The sequence below is a fragment of the Salminus brasiliensis genome, chromosome 20 (genome assembly GCF_030463535.1).
Source record: "Salminus brasiliensis chromosome 20, fSalBra1.hap2, whole genome shotgun sequence".
Taxonomy (NCBI): domain Eukaryota; kingdom Metazoa; phylum Chordata; class Actinopteri; order Characiformes; family Bryconidae; genus Salminus; species Salminus brasiliensis.
In genome coordinates, this window is record NC_132897.1 from 5955116 (window position 1) to 5974820 (window position 19705).

The following is a 19705-nucleotide window of genomic DNA, read 5'->3' on the forward strand; positions in this document are numbered from 1 at the left end:
ATTATTATTATTATTATTATTATTATTATTATTATTTGATATTACACTGCCTATTATTTCCACAAAAAACTTTCTCAGGTGTGCAGAATTGCACTTTTGTTGATGCCACGTTCTGCATTTCCCAAAAAGGCCACTGTGTCATATAAAATGCATAAAAGGTATTTTAATAATTCTGAATAATAAATCTAAATAATAATATCTCATAAATAAACACTCACTAAAACCTCCCTATAGCGTAAATGCCTGGAGCTGAGCGGATAAGCAGTCATAGGCAAAACCTAGGGCACCCTATGCACTATCCAAACCTGTCCACATATTTGTGGACACCCTTTCTAATGAATGCATTCAGCTACTTTAAGTTGCACCCATTGCTGACAGATGTGCCAATGCACAGATAGAGAAGCACTGCCAATAGAATAGGACTCTCTGCAGGAGCAGATAAACATGAGCCTATTGGCACCATGCCCAACGCCAGGCGTGGGCTCGAAGCGTATATAGAGGGGTAATCGTGTTCTCTGGAATGATGATGGTGCTCCAGCCAATACTTTTTGGGATGATTTGGGGATGGAGGAGTTCAGGTGGTGGTCATCCGACACCCCAACCTCACTAACGCTCTTTAAGCAATCAAATGCTCACAGCAATGCTACTCCAAAATATAGTAGCCTGCTAGTAGTACTCCAAAAGCCTTCCTGCCTGGACAGTAGAGGCAGTTACTCCAACAAAAGCAGGATACACTTTTTTTATACCCTTGATTTTGCAATGAGCAGTTGTCCAAATATTTTTGTCCATATAGTGGACAAGATTTGCAGTGTTGAACAAATGAAACCTATTTGGGTGACTATTAAATATTAAATAAATATAGTATGTGAATGCTGTATAAATATATGATTTATTTTTATTAGGTGACACAATTTTACTAACTCTCACACACACACACACACATATACATACACACACCATTTATTTATTTACCAGCATTGACATTACTATCAGCCCTATTCCCAACTCAGTTGTGGCCAAACTCAATAAAAACAAGCAATTTCTAAATTCAGTTCACAGTATTTTAATACACACAAGACATATTTCACTGAAAGGTCGGTTGTGTTCGCAGCGTGTACAAACAGTCCACTGTCACGTCTGTCTACAAAAAGTTCTGTGCAATCGTAAAAGTTCTGTGCATTCGCCGCTGCACCCCTGCGTTATTCATCTGGCTTCATTTGGTCTTGATCTGCCTGCTCTGTGTCATTCCCGTTGTCCTCATGATCACCTGCAAATGAACACGGCGGTCTGCATTAGAACTTCATTACACTTCATACAATCTCATATCCACAGTTTTCCCAATCCTGTTGTAAACAGGACCTTAACAAATAACAGTTAACAGTCACTCCCTATCTAGTGGATAACTAATAAGGGCATAGGGAACCTTTTCGGTCACAGCCACTGTGTTAAGCACAAGCAATCTACAATCAAGCAATCAAAGTATATTATTTTTAACGAGAAATAAAACACAGGAAATCATCTTTGTCTGCAATTTACGCCACAAGAACATTATATTTACAGCAGAATTACTCATCACTCATATCCGCATCACTATTTACTTTCATATGAGAAGTAAACACTGCTCCTGGATCAGCTCCAGGTGTGTACTGTGGCACTGTAGATCAGTCCTGACTGACTAGTAGATTCACCTTCAACACCTAAATGGTCACTCACTGGACTGTATCCGGTGAATCTCCACTAGTGTAGTAGCACGAGTGGGGCCGTGTCCATTGGACAGGGGAGGGAGTCTCGGGACGGCGTCATGGAAAACATCGTCCTCATCCGACTCCACCAGACTCAACACATCTGTCCTGTCCTCCTCGAAACCACTGAAATGAACGCTGTACATTAACAGCATACCTCACATCTCACCGGTCCTACTGCATATAATATATATATATATTTATTTATTTATTTATAAAATATATAACCATTATTATTAATGTTATAATAATAACAATAATAATAATAGCAATAATTCACATCATTTCATCAGTTCTCTTAATAATATTAATAAAAACAATATTGTCTGATGTGACATCTGACCACTTCTTTTTTGATTATATTATTATATATTGAACTAATGACAATATCAATTCCTTACAGTTTTACAATATGTTTACTTACCTTAATCTAAAACCTGTGGAATGTGGACAACAAAGAGAGAAAATGAGTAAATAATAAATACTCTTTCTGAACCATAAAGTACAGAACATAATCTGCAGATAAAAAACCAACATCAAACACATACTCAGGCATATCCTGTCACGACGGGAGTACGCCAGCAACCCTAGTGTGATCCCAGCAGCCACGATCAAAACCGAGATGAAGATGCCGACCACCACCCCTGAACTATCTGCAGAGGCTGGAAATAAACATTTTGTACATCAGATCTATCAGCACACGAGGAATTCGAAACTTCCTGGCGACAGGTTTTACCGTCAAATGCCAGAAGCATGTTGCACAGCAGCATTCTGTGAAGGATACGACTGACGACACTTACAACTAAAATGACAGAGATAGTTTCATACTGTATTATAGGCTCAAAACTGTAATATCAAAGATATAAAACTAATTAGGAAATGTTTATTACTTAGACTAAAATAAAGAACTAAACAAATAAACTAAAATCAATAGACCTAAATGTAAATTCTAGGAAAGCTGAGTGCACCCATCCTTTTATCTGAAATACATTTGGGAATAGCTTTTCCACACAGTCCCAGACTGTCGCCTAGAAACATAATAACACATGCAGTCTACCTTACGACATCTGACATTTAAAAAGACAGCAAGAGGAGAAACCATGGAGCATGCTAATGTTAAAGAGGTCATATAATAGAGAACTCCCTTTCAGTTTATAGTAAACACTGTTAAAGTGTCCAAACAAGGGTTTTATGTGTAATCAGCCATAACATTAGAACCGCCTGTAGTTCCACCTATGTGCCGCCACAACAGATCTGACCATGTGTCCTGTGGTGTCTGGTACTAAGACGTCCTGTTGGGTGTGAGGTTAGGCCTCAATCACATCAATGAGCCTTAGGTGCCTTTACTGGTTCACCAGTTGTCCTTTCTTGGGAGTACATTAGATAGGTACTGACCACTACATACCAGAAAAACCCCACAAGACCTGTCTGATGTTCAGGAGATGTTCTGACCCATCACAGTGTAGTCTAGTCGTCTAGCCATCACAGTTTGGTTCTTGTTATAGTGAGAGGTGGACCAATGTAGTGTTAGGAGACACTACACTACCAGACTGGGAATCGAACCCTGGTCTCACACGTGGTGTGGTAGCTCACTGGCAGGTGGTGTTATCTGTTGTGCCACACCAACCACCCAGGGGGTTGCAGGACTTACTACGGCTGCGACCACGCCCACTAAATGGCAAAAAGACTGACTAAGTGGCAGCATTAGTGTTCAGTTTGAGTGCCGCTAACACAAAACCGAGGAAGAGCTGTCAAAAGTGTACATTCCTTAAGGACCTTTTGGAGGTTCTTCAATTTGAGACTATGGAGGAACCTTCAAGAAAAGGTTTTTGGAAGAAAAAGGTGGTTCCTCCACAGTTTCAAACTGAAAAACCTCCAGAAGTTCCTCAAGGATCTTATACTTTTAACAGTGTGGTTGCAAATTAAGCAACATGCTAAGTTCAAGTAAGAGGGACAGCAAGTAAACCTGGATGAGCCAGTCTAGGACAGTCCGAGGACCATTCACTCGATTCTGTGCTCTCAGATATGAGGCTTAATCCTCTTAACAGATGTGATTTGAGCCTGGTAATAAGAGTCCTATGGTTCTTTAGTAATGTGGCTTGATCTCTGTCGAGTTCAACTGCCTTTAACTTGAGCAGATAATCGCTTGCTTCATTCCCGGTTTGGCCGTTTCCCTAATAGCCGTGCTGCAGAATGGTTTGCCACTCAGTCTGACCAAAGTGACGTCAATGCATCTTAATAGAGCAGCAAAACTTTTTTTTAACCACTTAAGGGGCGCACTAGCCAAGTTTGGAGCAGCAAAAGTGTCATTCATCCGCATGAAATGGCTAAATTACTTGTTTTAGCCAAACACCACCAGGAGTACATATGTGAAAATGTCTGTATGTGAGTTACTTGATGATGAGCCACACCACTTACATCTGACAGTGACATACACCTCCAGCTCTTTTACAGCCATGACATTTTCACTCCAGCAGAAGAAAAGACCTTCATCCTCCTTCGTCACGTTGACTATGGTCAGAGTAACCTTCGGGCCCTGGACGTCCACGACATATTTAGAGCTGGGGACGATGACCTCCTGATTCTTCCCTTTCTGCCATACAGTTTTAGCAGGAGGCAGAGATTCCTCTTCAGAGCAGGACAGGGTGACGTTCCTGCCCTCCACAGCGGACACCAGTGGGTCTCCAATGGGATATGGTTCTTCTGCAAAGCCAGTGGGAAGCATTAGCTCAGATGTTTTCAGAATTGTAAGACAAAGGCAGCAGTATTGCACAGTACTATGTACGTTCGTAGTTCCACCCTGCTGATGTATTGGAAGGAACCTGGTCATACATATATATTATGATACAGGGGTTACGATTCAATGCAAATGTCATTGCGATACTGTAAGCAAGACAATATATCATATTTTTTAAAGTAACATTTTAGGAAAATCTGAACAAAAGCTTATCCAAGATCATCCTTACATGTAAACTATCAATTAATAATCAATACTGTGATTTTGAGAATCGCTACAGTGTCACAAAACATAATATCGCAATACTTCGATATTTTGATATTTTCTTACACCCCTATTTTAAAAACTGTTTGTATTAACCATCAAATGGACAGTTTCTGACCATAGAGCCACTCTTGGCTGGGTATTTTTTGGATGGTGGACACACTCTCAAACAAGCAGTGGTCCTAATGTGTGTATAAACCCCAGCAACACCGCTGGGCCAGATTCTCCTGGATCCTGCACTACTACCAGCAACACACACACACACTACCACTAACACCCAAACAATACCTGCTCAGCAGTGGTCCTGAGGTCAGGAATCAACCAATACTGAATGAAGCAGAGCAGAACTGACGAAAGGTTCATCAGACTGGCTACAGTCATTAATTATATACCTTGATCAAGTGGTCAAGAGATACTCTGACCCTAAACCTGAATAACTGAAGCCTGGTTTTGAAAATACTTCCTATTTCCTGAAAAAACATCCCTTTATTCATAAAGACGAATTGTTTTGGTGCTTGAAACAGGTTTAACAGAGTCTCAGCTTCATGAAAGCAGTGGAGTGTACGAATAACATAACAAGGCAGGAGACGAGTTTCTGAGTGTCCACTGGTCGGTTTCATACAAACCAATGGACGGACACACGAGTCCACCAATTATAGATGAGTGGAAGATGATGGACACACAAATCCATTAGTTAGATATGTCGAGAGGCAGCAGTTTTCACAGCCTCGTAACCACAACTGTGTACTCTGTACCGCAACTGTGATCTTGTCAAATATGCTATATGGACAAAAGTATTGGGACACCTGCTCATTTCCTTCTTTCTTCCAAGATCAAGGGTATTACAAAAGAACTAATTCTGCTTTTGTTGGAGTATCAGTCTCTACTGTGCAGGGAAGAAGCTAGCTTTCTACTAACTAGATTGTGGAGGAGCATTGCTGGGAGGATTTGTTTGCGTTCAGCAATAAGAGCGTTAGTGAGGTCAGGATGTTGGATGATCACCACTCCACCTCATCACCACAGCTCAATGCTGTTGGGCTTTGTACCGCTCTAGCCTACACCTGGCATTAGGCTTATGTTTATCTGCTCCAGAGAGTCCTATTCTATTGGCAATACTTCTTTGGAGGGACTAGACAAACTGTCTCATAACTCTGGATGTGAGTCATGTACGATCTGGTAATAAGATGCAATGGAAAGGGCGGAGTCTACAGATTCAGGAAATGCTCGAACCGTAGTTCTGTGCCGCATTACTGCAAAGATATTAAAAGAAATATTGAGTAACATTTGTATTTGATACGCCGGCGTGTTTATAGACTCCAGAGGGTTAAGTACTGACAATCACCCATAATCTGCTGCAAAAAGCTTGTAAAAGCCTTAATAAAAACTGTAATAACCATATCATAGCGCTATATCGCCCACGGCTAAATGATATCATTTGTAAATACCTACATATGCATCAACAAGCTATTACATAATCTGCTATTATACTGCAGGGAGACAGGTATCTCAGTCAGCACTTCACTATGAATTCAGAACAGGCCTTACTCAGTATGAAGGAGCATGTCTTCTCGTGCCCGGGCAGTTGTTCAATGTGTCCCTTACACGTGACCTTCTGCCCATTATACAGCCACGTCCTGTTCAGAGTCACCCCTAAATTCTCGGTGACCTTTAGGTTGATGACTTTGTCCACTGTCCCTGTTTGAGAACCCAGAAACACCTGCAGGAGGGGTGTAGGGTAGCCCCCGTACCAGGAGCAGTTGAAGTGGACCAGGTCTGGACGTTGGGCCTTCTCCCAGCTGCAATTCGGGTGTCTCTCTGGAGCATCTGGAGAGAGAGATGACTGATGTTATGGTTAGGAAGAGAGTTCACTAAGCAGAGTAAGTGATTCTAGGTGGTTCACACTTCCAGTAACAATATTGGAGCCCAATAAAATCCTTAGTTAAAGGTTCTTTATGTACACTAAATGGACAAAAGTATTGGGACACCTGCTTATTCTCAGGTCAAGGGTATTACAAAAGGAGTTAATGCTGCTTTTGTTGGAGTAACGGTCTCTACGACCCAGGGAAGACTGCCTTCTACTAGATTTTGGAGGAGCATTGCTGCAAGAATTTGATTGAGTTCAGCGTCAAGAGTGTTGATGAGGTCAGGATGTTGGATAACCACCACCCAACCTCATCAACAACTTCCAACAACCTGTGCCAAAAGTATTGGATGCTCCACTGCTCAACAGCTCAATGCTGGGGGGCTTTATACCCCTCTAGCCTATGGTTGGCATTAGGCATGGTACAATGGGTGCAACTTCAAGTAGCTTAATGCATTCATTAGAAGGTGTGTTCACAAATATTTGGACATATAGTTCTTCTGGATCCCTCTGGCCCACACCTGGCACTAGTTCAGACCTATTCTATTGACAGTCCATCTCTACAGGGACTAAAGTTCCTGAGATGTCATTGTCCTATATAAAATCACTGTCTTTACTAAAGAACCCTTGAAGAACCCTTGAAGAACATCATGTTAAACCCTGAACAGGCAGCAGTGTATCACTGAGGGCCAGAAACCATATAAGCAGGCCTATTAGAGATTAAGAATGCAGTTTGCTAATGCTAATGCTAACCGCTGAGGTATGAGATTGCATTGACGTGTTAGCTACATCAGCCCCATAGACACCAAGTACATCTTGACTGATTTGGCTACATTTGTGGGGTAAAGAGGAGCTAACGCTAGCTGCTTAGGTGGGAAAAAGATAGCTTAGCAATTCATGAAGGCATTTCCACCAGACCCCATTTCAGCAGTACATAGAACATACAGTAGACCAGCAGTTCCTGAGTCACTTCCACAGTCCTATTGGAGAGGAGGTTCTGGGCTTGGCAGGTGTAGCTTCCTTGGTCAGCAGGCTGAAGGTTCTTTTTCTGGAACTGCAGCCATGGTCCGGTAAGTGACGCCTTCTTGACCTCTTCAAAAACCCATGTCAGGTTCTGCCAGGGGTAAGACTTGCTAGAGCAGTTTAAGGAAATATTTGAGCCTTTTTGGACATAAAGTGTTCCGTTTGGAAGCTGGGTTGCTGGTCTTATGTCTGCTGTCACGTCGTTTGGACCATCTACAACAATAAATAAACAGCGCTTAGAGGAGTTATATGAAGCAATACATGCTCAACAACAGGGGCAGACATACCATGGACACAATACTAGTAGTTCAATTATACTCACAGTTATGTTATATGGACAAAAGTATTGGGACACATGCTCATTTCTTTCTTTTTTTCAAAATCAAGGGTATTTCAAAATAATGTATCCTGCTTTTGTTGGAGTAACAGTCTCTACTGTCCAGAGAAGAAGCTGGCTTTCTACTAACAAGAATTTGGAGGAGCATTGCTGTGAGGATTTGTTTGCATTTAGCAACAAGAGAATTAGTGAGGTCAGGATGTTGGATGATCACCACCCCATCTCATCCCAAAAAGACTGGATGAAGCACCAACCATCATTGCAAAGAACACAGTTCCACTGCTCCACAGCTCAATGCTGGGGGGCTTTGTACCGCTCTAGCCCACACCTGGCATTAGGCAGCATGCCAATAGGTTCATGTTCATCTGCTCCTGCAGACAGTTTTATTCTTTTAGCAATACTTCTTTAAGAGGGACTAGACAACCTTTTGCATTTGCATATATGTGTCAGAAATGGTGCAACTTATAGTCAGGATGTCTACAAACATTTGGACATCCTGTCTGATTGACAGGATTATTTCTAATGCCTTTACAGCCGTTCCAAATTATTCTTTCATAGCAACTGTTGCTAGGTTGGACAAACATTACAGAAAGTTGGCAAAAATCCCATGAACTTGATTCGCTAATTCGTCTGCTGAGCTGGACTGTGTTCTTGTAGCGAACTGAAACTGCCCAGGATAAAAACAACAATGAATCTGTCACCATGCTAAAGTTACCCCACCACATTACCCCACCAGAGTTACCATGCGGCATTTACACCTACTAAAACTACACTCAGTCTATTCTAACAGTGAACCCCTTTGCACAAATACCAAAAATAATTCAATTAGCTCCTTAAACCCTTGTTTAATGTAGTTAATTAAATTCTAATCCTTTAAAATGGCATATTTGATACATATTTGAGACTTCTGCAACACCATATTATTATTATTATTATTATTATTATTATTATTATATTGTTATGAAATCAATAATAACAACAATATTATATAATAAATGAAATTAATAATAATTAAACAAATAAGAAAATTAAATTATTTTTTCCACTTTCTCGTGAAAATACAGATTTCTACATTTGAAATTAATAATAAAAGTTAATTTTGAGTATAAGGGGTTAAACAATTTTTCTGCTCTATATATTTAAGTTTGTTTTAAAAAAAATAAATAAAAGTCATATATGGATAATATCAAAAAAAGCCATGGAGGCCAGGAGGTCAAATAAATACTTAAATCAAATAAATAAAAATAAATATTTTTTAAATGTCAAAATTTTATTTATGTCAATTATTTGATAGTTATTTACAATTATTTGACAGAAAACTGCTTTAAAAAATACTTGACCAAGATGACAGTGGATAAGAGCGGAAATTCCTACCGGCCACACATTTCCCATATGGATGCGTCCTTATTTAAATGGGGTTTTTAACAGCGCTCTGGAAAGCATGTCCAACCTGTAATGGTAACTATATGAGAATGCTTGTTGGTGGACCATGGACAGGTCACTTCTGAAATCCGGCTAAGGCCGAGAAACAGGAGTTTGAGGAAGGAGCTATATAGGTACAGAGGTACAGAGGTACAGAGCTATAGAGCTATAGAGCTACAGAGTTACAGAGGTACAGAGGTACAGAGCTACAGAGCTATAGAGCTACAGAGGTACAGAGCTACAGAGGTACAGAGGTACAGAGCTATAGAGCTACAGAGCTACAGAGGTACAGAGCTATAGAGCTACAGAGGTACAGAGCTATAGAGCTACGGAGCTACAGAGCTACAGAGGTACAGAGCTACAGAGGTACAGAGCTATAGAGCTACAGAGGTACAGAGCTATATAGGTACAGAGGTACAGAGGTACAGAGCTACAGAGGTACAGAGGTACAAAGCTATAGAGCTACAGAGGTACAGAGGTATAGAGCTACAGAGCTACAGAGGTACAGAGCTATAGAGCTACAGAGCTACAGAGGTACAGAGGTACAGAGCTACAGAGGTACAGAGGTACAAAGCTATAGAGCTACAGAGGTACAGAGGTATAGAGCTACAGAGCTATAGAGCTACAGAGCTACAGAGGTACAGAGCTACAGAGGTATAGAGCGACAGAGGTATAGAGGTACAGAGCTACAGAGGTATAGAGGTACAGAGCTATAGAGCTACAGAGGTACAGAGCTATATAGGTACAGAGCTACAGAGGTACAGAGCTATAGAGCTACAGAGGTACAGAGCTATAGAGCTACACAGCTACAGAGCTATAGAGCTACAGAGGTACAGAGCTATAGAGCTACAGAGGTACAGAGCTATAGAGCTACAGAGCTACAGAGGTATAGAGCTACAGAGCTACAGAGGTATAGAGCTACAGAGGTACAGAGCTATAGAGCTACAGAGGTACAGAGCTACAGAGCTATAGAGCTATAGAGCTACAGAGGTATAGAGCTACAGAGGTACAGAGCTATAGAGCTATAGAGCTACAGAGATACAGAGCTACAGAGCTATGGAGCTATAGAGGTACAGAGCTACAGAGCTATAGAGCTACAGAGCTACAGAGGTACAGAGCTACAGAGGTACAGAGCTATAGAGCTATAGAGCTACAGAGGTATAGAGCTACAGAGCTATAGAGCTACAGAGGTACAGAGCTATAGAGCTATAGAGGTACAGAGCTACAGAGCTATAGAGCTACAGAGCTATAGAGCTATAGAGCTACAGAGCTATAGAGCTACAGAGCTACAGAGCTATAGAGCTACAGAGCTATAGAGCTATAGAGCTATAGAGCTACAGAGCTATAGAGCTACAGAGCTACAGAGCTATAGAGCTATAGAGCTATAGAGCTACAGAGGTACAGAGCTATAGAGCTATAGAGGTACAGAGCTACAGAGCTATAGAGCTACAGAGCTATAGAGCTATAGAGCTATAGAGCTATAGAGCTACAGAGCTACAGAGCTATAGAGCTATAGAGCTACAGAGCTATAGAGCTATAGAGCTACAGAGCTACAGAGCTATAGAGCTATAGAGCTACAGAGCTATAGAGCTACAGAGCTATAGAGCTACAGAGCTATAGAGCTATAGAGCTATAGAGCTACAGAGCTATAGAGCTATAGAGCTACAGAGGTACAGAGCTATAGAGCTATAGAGCTATAGAGCTATAGAGCTACAGAGCTATAGAGCTACAGAGGTACAGAGCTATATAGGTACAGAGCTACAGAGTTATAGAGCTATAGAGCTATATAGGTACAGAGCTACAGAGCTACAGAGGTACAGAGCTATATAGGTACAGAGCTACAGAGCTACAGAGCTATAGAGCTACAGAGCTATAGAGCTACAGAGCTACAGAGGTACAGAGCTATATAGGTACAGAGCTATAGAGGTACAGAGCTACAGAGCTACAGAGGTATAGAGGTACAGAGCTATAGAGCTACAGAGCTATAGAGGTACAGAGCTATAGAGCTACAGAGCTACAGAGCTATAGAGCTACAGAGGTATAGAGCTACAGAGGTACAGAGCTATAGAGCTACAGAGGTACAGAGCTACAGAGCTATAGAGCTATAGAGGTATAGAGCTACAGAGGTACAGAGCTATAGAGCTATAGAGCTACAGAGGTACAGAGCTACAGAGCTATGGAGCTATAGAGGTACAGAGCTACAGAGCTATAGAGCTACAGAGCTACAGAGGTACAGAGCTACAGAGGTACAGAGCTATAGAGCTATAGAGCTACAGAGGTATAGAGCTACAGAGCTATAGAGCTACAGAGGTACAGAGCTATAGAGCTATAGAGGTACAGAGCTACAGAGCTATAGAGCTACAGAGCTATAGAGCTATAGAGCTACAGAGCTATAGAGCTACAGAGCTATAGAGCTACAGAGCTATAGAGCTATAGAGCTATAGAGCTACAGAGCTATAGAGCTACAGAGCTACAGAGCTATAGAGCTATAGAGCTATAGAGCTACAGAGGTACAGAGCTATAGAGCTATAGAGGTACAGAGCTACAGAGCTATAGAGCTACAGAGCTATAGAGCTATAGAGCTACAGAGCTATAGAGCTACAGAGCTACAGAGCTATAGAGCTATAGAGCTACAGAGCTACAGAGCTATAGAGCTACAGAGCTATAGAGCTACAGAGCTATAGAGCTACAGAGCTATAGAGCTATAGAGCTACAGAGGTACAGAGCTATAGAGCTATAGAGCTATAGAGCTACAGAGCTACAGAGCTATAGAGCTACAGAGGTACAGAGCTATATAGGTACAGAGCTACAGAGCTACAGAGGTACAGAGCTATATAGGTACAGAGCTACAGAGCTACAGAGCTATAGAGCTACAGAGCTACAGAGGTACAGAGCTATATAGGTACAGAGGTACAGAGCTACAGAGCTATAGAGCTACAGAGCTATAGAGCTACAGAGCTACAGAGGTACAGAGCTATATAGGTACAGAGCTATAGAGGTACAGAGCTACAGAGCTACAGAGGTATAGAGGTACAGAGCTATAGAGCTACAGAGCTATAGAGGTACAGAGCTATAGAGCTACAGAGCTATAGAGCTACAGAGGTACAGAGCTACAGAGGTATAGAGGTACAGAGCTATAGAGCTACAGAGCTATAGAGGTACAGAGCTATAGAGCTACAGAGCTATAGAGCTACAGAGGTACAGAGCTATAGAGCTACAGAGCTACAGAGGTATAGAGCTACAGAGCTACAGAGGTACAGAGCTATAGAGCTACAGAGGTACAGAGCTATAGAGCTACAGAGCTACAGAGGTATAGAGCTATAGAGCTACAGAGGTACAGAGGTATAGAGCTACAGAGGTATAGAGCTATAGAGCTACAGAGGTATAGAGCTACAGAGCTATAGAGCTACAGAGCTACAGAGGTACAGAGCTATAGAGCTACAGAGCTACAGAGGTATAGAGCTACAGAGCTACAGAGGTACAGAGCTATAGAGCTATAGAGCTATAGAGCTACAGAGGTACAGAGCTATAGAGCTACAGAGGTATAGAGCTATAGAGCTACAGAGGTACAGAGGTATAGAGCTATAGAGCTACAGAGCTACAGAGCTACAGAGCTACAGAGGTACAGAGCTACAGAGCTATATAGGTACAGAGGTACGGAGCTATAGAGCTACAGAGCTACAGAGGTACAGAGCTACAGAGCTACAGAGGTACAGAGCTATAGAGCTATAGAGCTACAGAGGTACAGAGGTATAGAGCTATAGAGCTACAGAGGTACAGAGGTACAGAGCTATAGAGCTACAGAGCTACAGAGGTATAGAGCTATAGAGCTACAGAGGTACAGAGGTATAGAGCTATAGAGCTATAGAGCTACAGAGGTACAGAGGTATAGAGCTACAGAGCTACAGAGGTACAGAGCTACAGAGGTACAGAGCTACAGAGCTATATAGGTACAGAGGTACAGAGGTATAGAGCTACAGAGCTACAGAGCTATAGAGCTACAGAGCTATAGAGCTACAGAGGTACGGAGCTACAGAGCTATATAGGTACAGAGGTACGGAGCTATAGAGCTACAGAGCTATAGAGCTACAGAGGTACGGAGCTACAGAGCTATAGAGCTACAGAGGTACGGAGCTACAGAGCTATAGAGCTACAGAGGTACGGAGCTACAGAGCTATAGAGCTACAGAGGTACGGAGCTACAGAGCTATAGAGCTACAGAGCTACAGAGGTACAGAGCTATATAGGTACAGAGCTACAGAGCTACAGAGGTACAGAGCTATATAGGTACAGAGCTACAGAGCTACAGAGCTATAGAGCTACAGAGCTACAGAGGTACAGAGCTATATAGGTACAGAGGTACAGAGCTACAGAGCTATAGAGCTACAGAGCTATAGAGCTACAGAGCTACAGAGGTACAGAGCTATATAGGTACAGAGCTATAGAGCTACAGAGCTACAGAGGTACAGAGCTATATAGGTACAGAGCTATAGAGGTACAGAGCTACAGAGCTACAGAGGTATAGAGGTACAGAGCTATAGAGCTACAGAGCTATAGAGGTACAGAGCTATAGAGCTACAGAGCTATAGAGCTACAGAGGTACAGAGCTACAGAGGTATAGAGGTACAGAGCTATAGAGCTACAGAGCTATAGAGGTACAGAGCTATAGAGCTACAGAGCTATAGAGCTACAGAGGTACAGAGCTATAGAGCTACAGAGCTACAGAGGTATAGAGCTACAGAGCTACAGAGGTACAGAGCTATAGAGCTACAGAGGTACAGAGCTATAGAGCTACAGAGCTACAGAGGTATAGAGCTATAGAGCTACAGAGGAACAGAGGTATAGAGCTACAGAGGTATAGAGCTATAGAGCTACAGAGGTATAGAGCTACAGAGCTATAGAGCTACAGAGCTACAGAGGTACAGAGCTATAGAGCTACAGAGCTACAGAGGTATAGAGCTACAGAGCTACAGAGGTACAGAGCTATAGAGCTATAGAGCTATAGAGCTACAGAGGTACAGAGCTATAGAGCTACAGAGGTATAGAGCTATAGAGCTACAGAGGTACAGAGGTATAGAGCTATAGAGCTACAGAGCTACAGAGCTACAGAGCTACAGAGGTACAGAGCTACAGAGCTATATAGGTACAGAGGTACGGAGCTATAGAGCTACAGAGCTACAGAGGTACAGAGCTACAGAGCTACAGAGCTACAGAGGTACAGAGCTATAGAGCTATAGAGCTACAGAGGTACAGAGGTATAGAGCTATAGAGCTACAGAGGTACAGAGGTACAGAGCTATAGAGCTACAGAGCTACAGAGGTATAGAGCTATAGAGCTACAGAGGTACAGAGGTATAGAGCTATAGAGCTATAGAGCTACAGAGGTACAGAGGTATAGAGCTACAGAGCTACAGAGGTACAGAGCTACAGAGGTACAGAGCTACAGAGCTATATAGGTACAGAGGTACAGAGGTATAGAGCTACAGAGCTATAGAGCTACAGAGCTATAGAGCTACAGAGGTACGGAGCTACAGAGCTATATAGGTACAGAGGTACGGAGCTATAGAGCTACAGAGCTATAGAGCTACAGAGGTACGGAGCTACAGAGCTATAGAGCTACAGAGGTACGGAGCTACAGAGCTATAGAGCTACAGAGGTACGGAGCTACAGAGCTATAGAGCTACAGAGGTACGGAGCTACAGAGCTATAGAGCTACAGAGCTACAGAGGTACAGAGCTACAGAGGTACAGAGGTACAGAGCTACAGAGGTACAGAGCTACAGAGGTACAGAGGTACAGAGCTACAGAGGTACAGAGGTACAGAGCTACAGAGGTACAGAGCTATAGAGCTACAGAGCTATAGAGCTACAGAGGTACAGAGGTACAGAGCTATAGAGCTACAGAGGTACAGAGCTATAGAGCTACAGAGGTACAGAGCTATAGAGCTACAGAGGTACAGAGCTATAGAGCTACAGAGGTACAGAGGTACAGAGGTACAGAGCTACAGAGGTACAGAGGTACAGAGCTATAGAGCTACAGAGCTACAGAGGTACAGAGGTACAGAGCTACAGAGCTACAGAGGTACAGAGCTACAGAGGTACAGAGCTATAGAGCTACAGAGGTACAGAGCTATAGAGCTATAGAGCTACAGAGGTACAGAGCTATAGAGCTATAGAGCTATATAGGTACAGAGGTACAGAGCTATAGAGCTACAGAGGTACAGAGCTATAGAGCTATATAGGTACAGAGGTACAGAGCTACAGAGGTACAGAGGTATAGAGGTACAGAGCTATAGAGCTATAGAGCTACAGAGGTACAGAGCTACAGAGCTATAGAGCTATAGAGCTACAGAGGTACAGAGCTATAGAGCTACAGAGGTACAGAGCTATAGAGCCATAGAGCTACAGAGGTACAGAGCTATAGAGCTATAGAGCTACAGAGGTACAGAGCTATAGAGCTATAGAGCTACAGAGGTACGGAGCTATAGAGCTATAGAGCTACAGAGGTACAGAGCTATAGAGCTATAGAGCTACAGAGGTACAGAGCTATAGAGCTACAGAGGTACAGAGGTACAGAGGTACAGAGCTACAGAGGTACAGAGCTATAGAGCTACAGAGGTACAGAGCTATAGAGCTACAGAGGTACAGAGGTACAGAGGTACAGAGCTATAGAGCTACAGAGGTACAGAGGTACAGAGCTATAGAGCTATAGAGCTACAGAGGTACAGAGCTATAGAGCTATAGAGCTATATAGGTACAGAGGTACAGAGCTATAGAGCTATATAGGTACAGAGGTACAGAGGTACAGAGCTACAGAGCTACAGAGCTATAGAGCTACAGAGGTACAGAGGTACAGAGCTATAGAGCTATATAGGTACAGAGGTACAGAGGTACAGAGGTACAGAGCTATAGAGCTATAGAGCTACAGAGGTACAGAGCTATAGAGCTATATAGGTACAGAGGTACAGAGGTACAGAGCTACAGAGCTACAGAGCTATAGAGCTACAGAGGTACAGAGCTACAGAGCTATAGAGCTATAGAGCTACAGAGGTACAGAGCTATAGAGCTACAGAGGTACAGAGCTATAGAGCTACAGAGGTACAGAGCTATAGAGCTATAGAGCTACAGAGCTACAGAGGTACGGAGCTATAGAGCTACAGAGGTACAGAGCTATAGAGCTACAGAGGTACAGAGCTATAGAGCTACAGAGGTACAGAGCTATAGAGCTACAGAGGTACAGAGCTATAGAGCTACAGAGGTACAGAGCTATAGAGCTATAGAGCTACAGAGGTACGGAGCTATAGAGCTATAGAGCTACAGAGGTACAGAGCTATAGAGCTATAGAGCTACAGAGGTACGGAGCTATAGAGCTATAGAGCTATAGAGGTATAGAGCTACAGAGGTACAGAGCTATAGAGCTACAGAGGTACGGAGCTATAGAGCTATATAGGTACAGAGGTACGGAGCTACAGAGCTACAGAGGTACAGAGCTATAGAGCTACAGAGGTACGGAGCTATAGAGCTATATAGGTACAGAGGTACGGAGCTATAGAGCTATAGAACTGGTTTCTGTGTGAGTTTCAGTCTCACAGTCGTGGGTCAGTGAATGTGCTAGCGCTCACCCTGCTCAACCCGCTGAACCTGTTTATCAGAAGAGCTGGAGCTTTTACAGAAACCAGCACTGATGTGTTTGCATACGCCACAGATACGCTCTCTTTTTCAGCAAGCAGTTTTCACAAGTAAAAACTCACCGTCAGTCTCACTGGAACACACTTTTAATCAATGCTACCATTGATTTACATGGAATTTATCTATAACTATCTATACACTTATCTATATACATTTACACTGGTAAACATTTCAGTTAAAGATCTCTACAACATGTTCCTTACTAGTAAAAATGATTCTAATAATTCCAGTTATTTGTATGTAATTTATTTCTGTAAATTAATAAAATGCAGATATTTTAATGCAGTAGTTTTAATGCGGGTTTTTACTGGAAGAATTAGTATAATAATTCCAGTTATTTACAGTGTAATTCTGACTAGTAAAAAGTCCAGGTCCACATTTCTGTATATGAATTCTGAGTAATTAAAATGCTAATTCAAGATATCTCTCATTTAGTTCTAATCGATTTAAATGTGCATTTAAAATATGGGCCGTTATAGATATTTAGATTTCTATTATAATAATAATTTTATTTATTAAAAATAATATTGATATCTACAACTAGTAGAGTTTAACTAGTCCTAATAATAGTGTAGATATGTGGAATTACAATATCTACTATCAAAAAGTGATTGTAAATACACTACGTGGACAAAAGTATTGGGACACCTGCTCGTTCATTGTTTCCTTCAAAATGCAGGGAATTTAAAAAGCGTTTATCCAGCTTTTTTTGGACAAACTGTCTCTACTGTCCAGGAAGGAAGACTTTAAAGATTAGATTTTAAAGAATTGCAGTGAGGATTTGATTGGTGCAGCCTAAAATAGCTGAATGCATTCATTAGAATGAGTGTCCACAAACATTTGGGCATATAGTGTATCTTTAATTGGAGTTTTTTTACTAAGAAGAATGTAATTATAGATAAGAGTGAATTATATTACATGTAAATGTGATAAAAATTGTAAAATGTGATTATTCAATCTGACATGACCACTCGGAATGTCTTTATAGAGAGAAAATCTTGAATTTTAAGTTTTTACTAGTAAGAACGGAGTCATGGCTTGTTTAGTTGGTGGTGTTTTAGGCTAAAACAGCTTGCCACACACTTCGCAATAGTGAAACACGCTTCATCATGTTGTCTGTATCCTATCCATCATCATGTTTTTCCAGGTTTAATGATTTCCATATGAAAATCGCAGCTCTAATGTTTTTCTAACATAAAAATAAATATATAAAAACGTACCAGCAACCTTCAGAGCAATGCTCCGAGACAAGCTCCTGTTCTCCGCTGACACAGGGGCACACTGATACACGCCTTCATCTAGAGTCAGCAGGTCAGTGATGTTCAAGCTGCCGTCGTCCAGTACGGAAAAGTGACCCGTGCTAGGAGGTTGAGAATGCTCATGGGTGACCGCAATCTGCCCGTCCTTTTTCCAGCGGGTCACTAACAAGGTCCTGTTGGCCAGTTGTCCGAAACACGGCAGCAGGATGCTTTTTCCCTTCTCTCCGATTAAAATGAGCTCGTCTTGCCTTTCTGCAGCTGCAGCTGCTGTGGAAAGACACACAGAGAAACGTGAGAAGATGTGAAGGTCAGGACCTGGTTGGTGTCCAAACTGCTGAAGGAAACCCTGACTGAAGTTTGTCACCGTGCTGCATGTCCATCGGTGTACTGGGGTGGCAGTTCGGCAGATGTACATCATCATGGTGCTCGAAGATATGTTTGATAGGTTGGCTGTATCTCTAATGGCGTTCTAAGTAGAGCCATTTACATTGAGGTTTACACTCCTAGCAGGGTTGTTGGGTTGTTGATTGGTTGGAAAAGTTGCAAATATGCATGTACTTCATTAAATCCAATGAACAGGACTAATTATTAGGGATTTTTACAGACATTATGTATAATTTATTTCAGTAGGGTTATACACGCAGTTAAATTAATAAAATGCAGATATTTTAATTCAGTAGTTCAGCTTTTTACTGGAAAAATTAGTATAATAATTCCAGTTATTCACAGTGTAATTCTGGCTAGTAAAAAGTCCAGGTTTACATTTCTGTAAATTAATTCTGACTAATAAAAATGCTAATTCAAGCTAATTCATCTCTTATATAGTTTAGGTCAATTTAAATGTGCATTTAAAATATGTGCCTACATATATTTGGATTTTGATAATAATAATAATTGTATTTACAATTTCTACTATTAAAAATAACTGTATAAACACCATATGGACAATTGTGCACTGTATGTCTAACAGAAATCCATTTGTTCATTTGTCATGTTCAGCTGTACAGTACTAGCAGAAAAAAAGGGTTGCATCTAGTACTGAAGGATAACATATATATGTGTAATATATGAGTAATAACATTTGTGGGGTCGGAAACATTGCAAATATGCATGTACTTCATTAAATCCAATTAACACGACTAGAGAAATTACAGAAATCTGTATGTAATTTATTTCTGTAGGGTTATAAATGCATTAAATGAATAAAATGCAGATTTTTTAATGCAGTAGTGCAACTTTACCTAAAACATTCTGCTGTACTGGAGTTAATATACCTAATATTAGTTGAAAAATATAATATCTGTCGAATATCGGTCAAAGCCTTTTGTTTATGTAATTATCTGCCAGTACTAACACTGATGGCAATATAATCAAT

The 19705-nt window shown here is 41.5% G+C and overlaps 1 protein-coding gene across 1 annotated transcript in view; it reads right to left on the minus strand.

Moving 5' to 3' along the window:
* Window positions 1–1041: 1041 nt before the first annotated feature.
* The window catches only part of vsig10 (V-set and immunoglobulin domain containing 10), a 20587-nt gene continuing 1923 nt past the window's right edge, over window positions 1042–19705 (minus strand). Inside the window, exons 2-9 of the mRNA XM_072664834.1 lie at window positions 18292–18597; window positions 7550–7840; window positions 6289–6567; window positions 4161–4445; window positions 2291–2404; window positions 2167–2179; window positions 1714–1868; window positions 1042–1267 (exon numbers count right to left, since the gene is read on the minus strand). Of these exons, the coding sequence (XP_072520935.1) occupies window positions 1200–1267; window positions 1714–1868; window positions 2167–2179; window positions 2291–2404; window positions 4161–4445; window positions 6289–6567; window positions 7550–7840; window positions 18292–18597 (1511 nt within the window). The 3' untranslated portion in view covers window positions 1042–1199. The remainder of the gene's footprint in view (window positions 1268–1713; window positions 1869–2166; window positions 2180–2290; window positions 2405–4160; window positions 4446–6288; window positions 6568–7549; window positions 7841–18291; window positions 18598–19705) is intronic.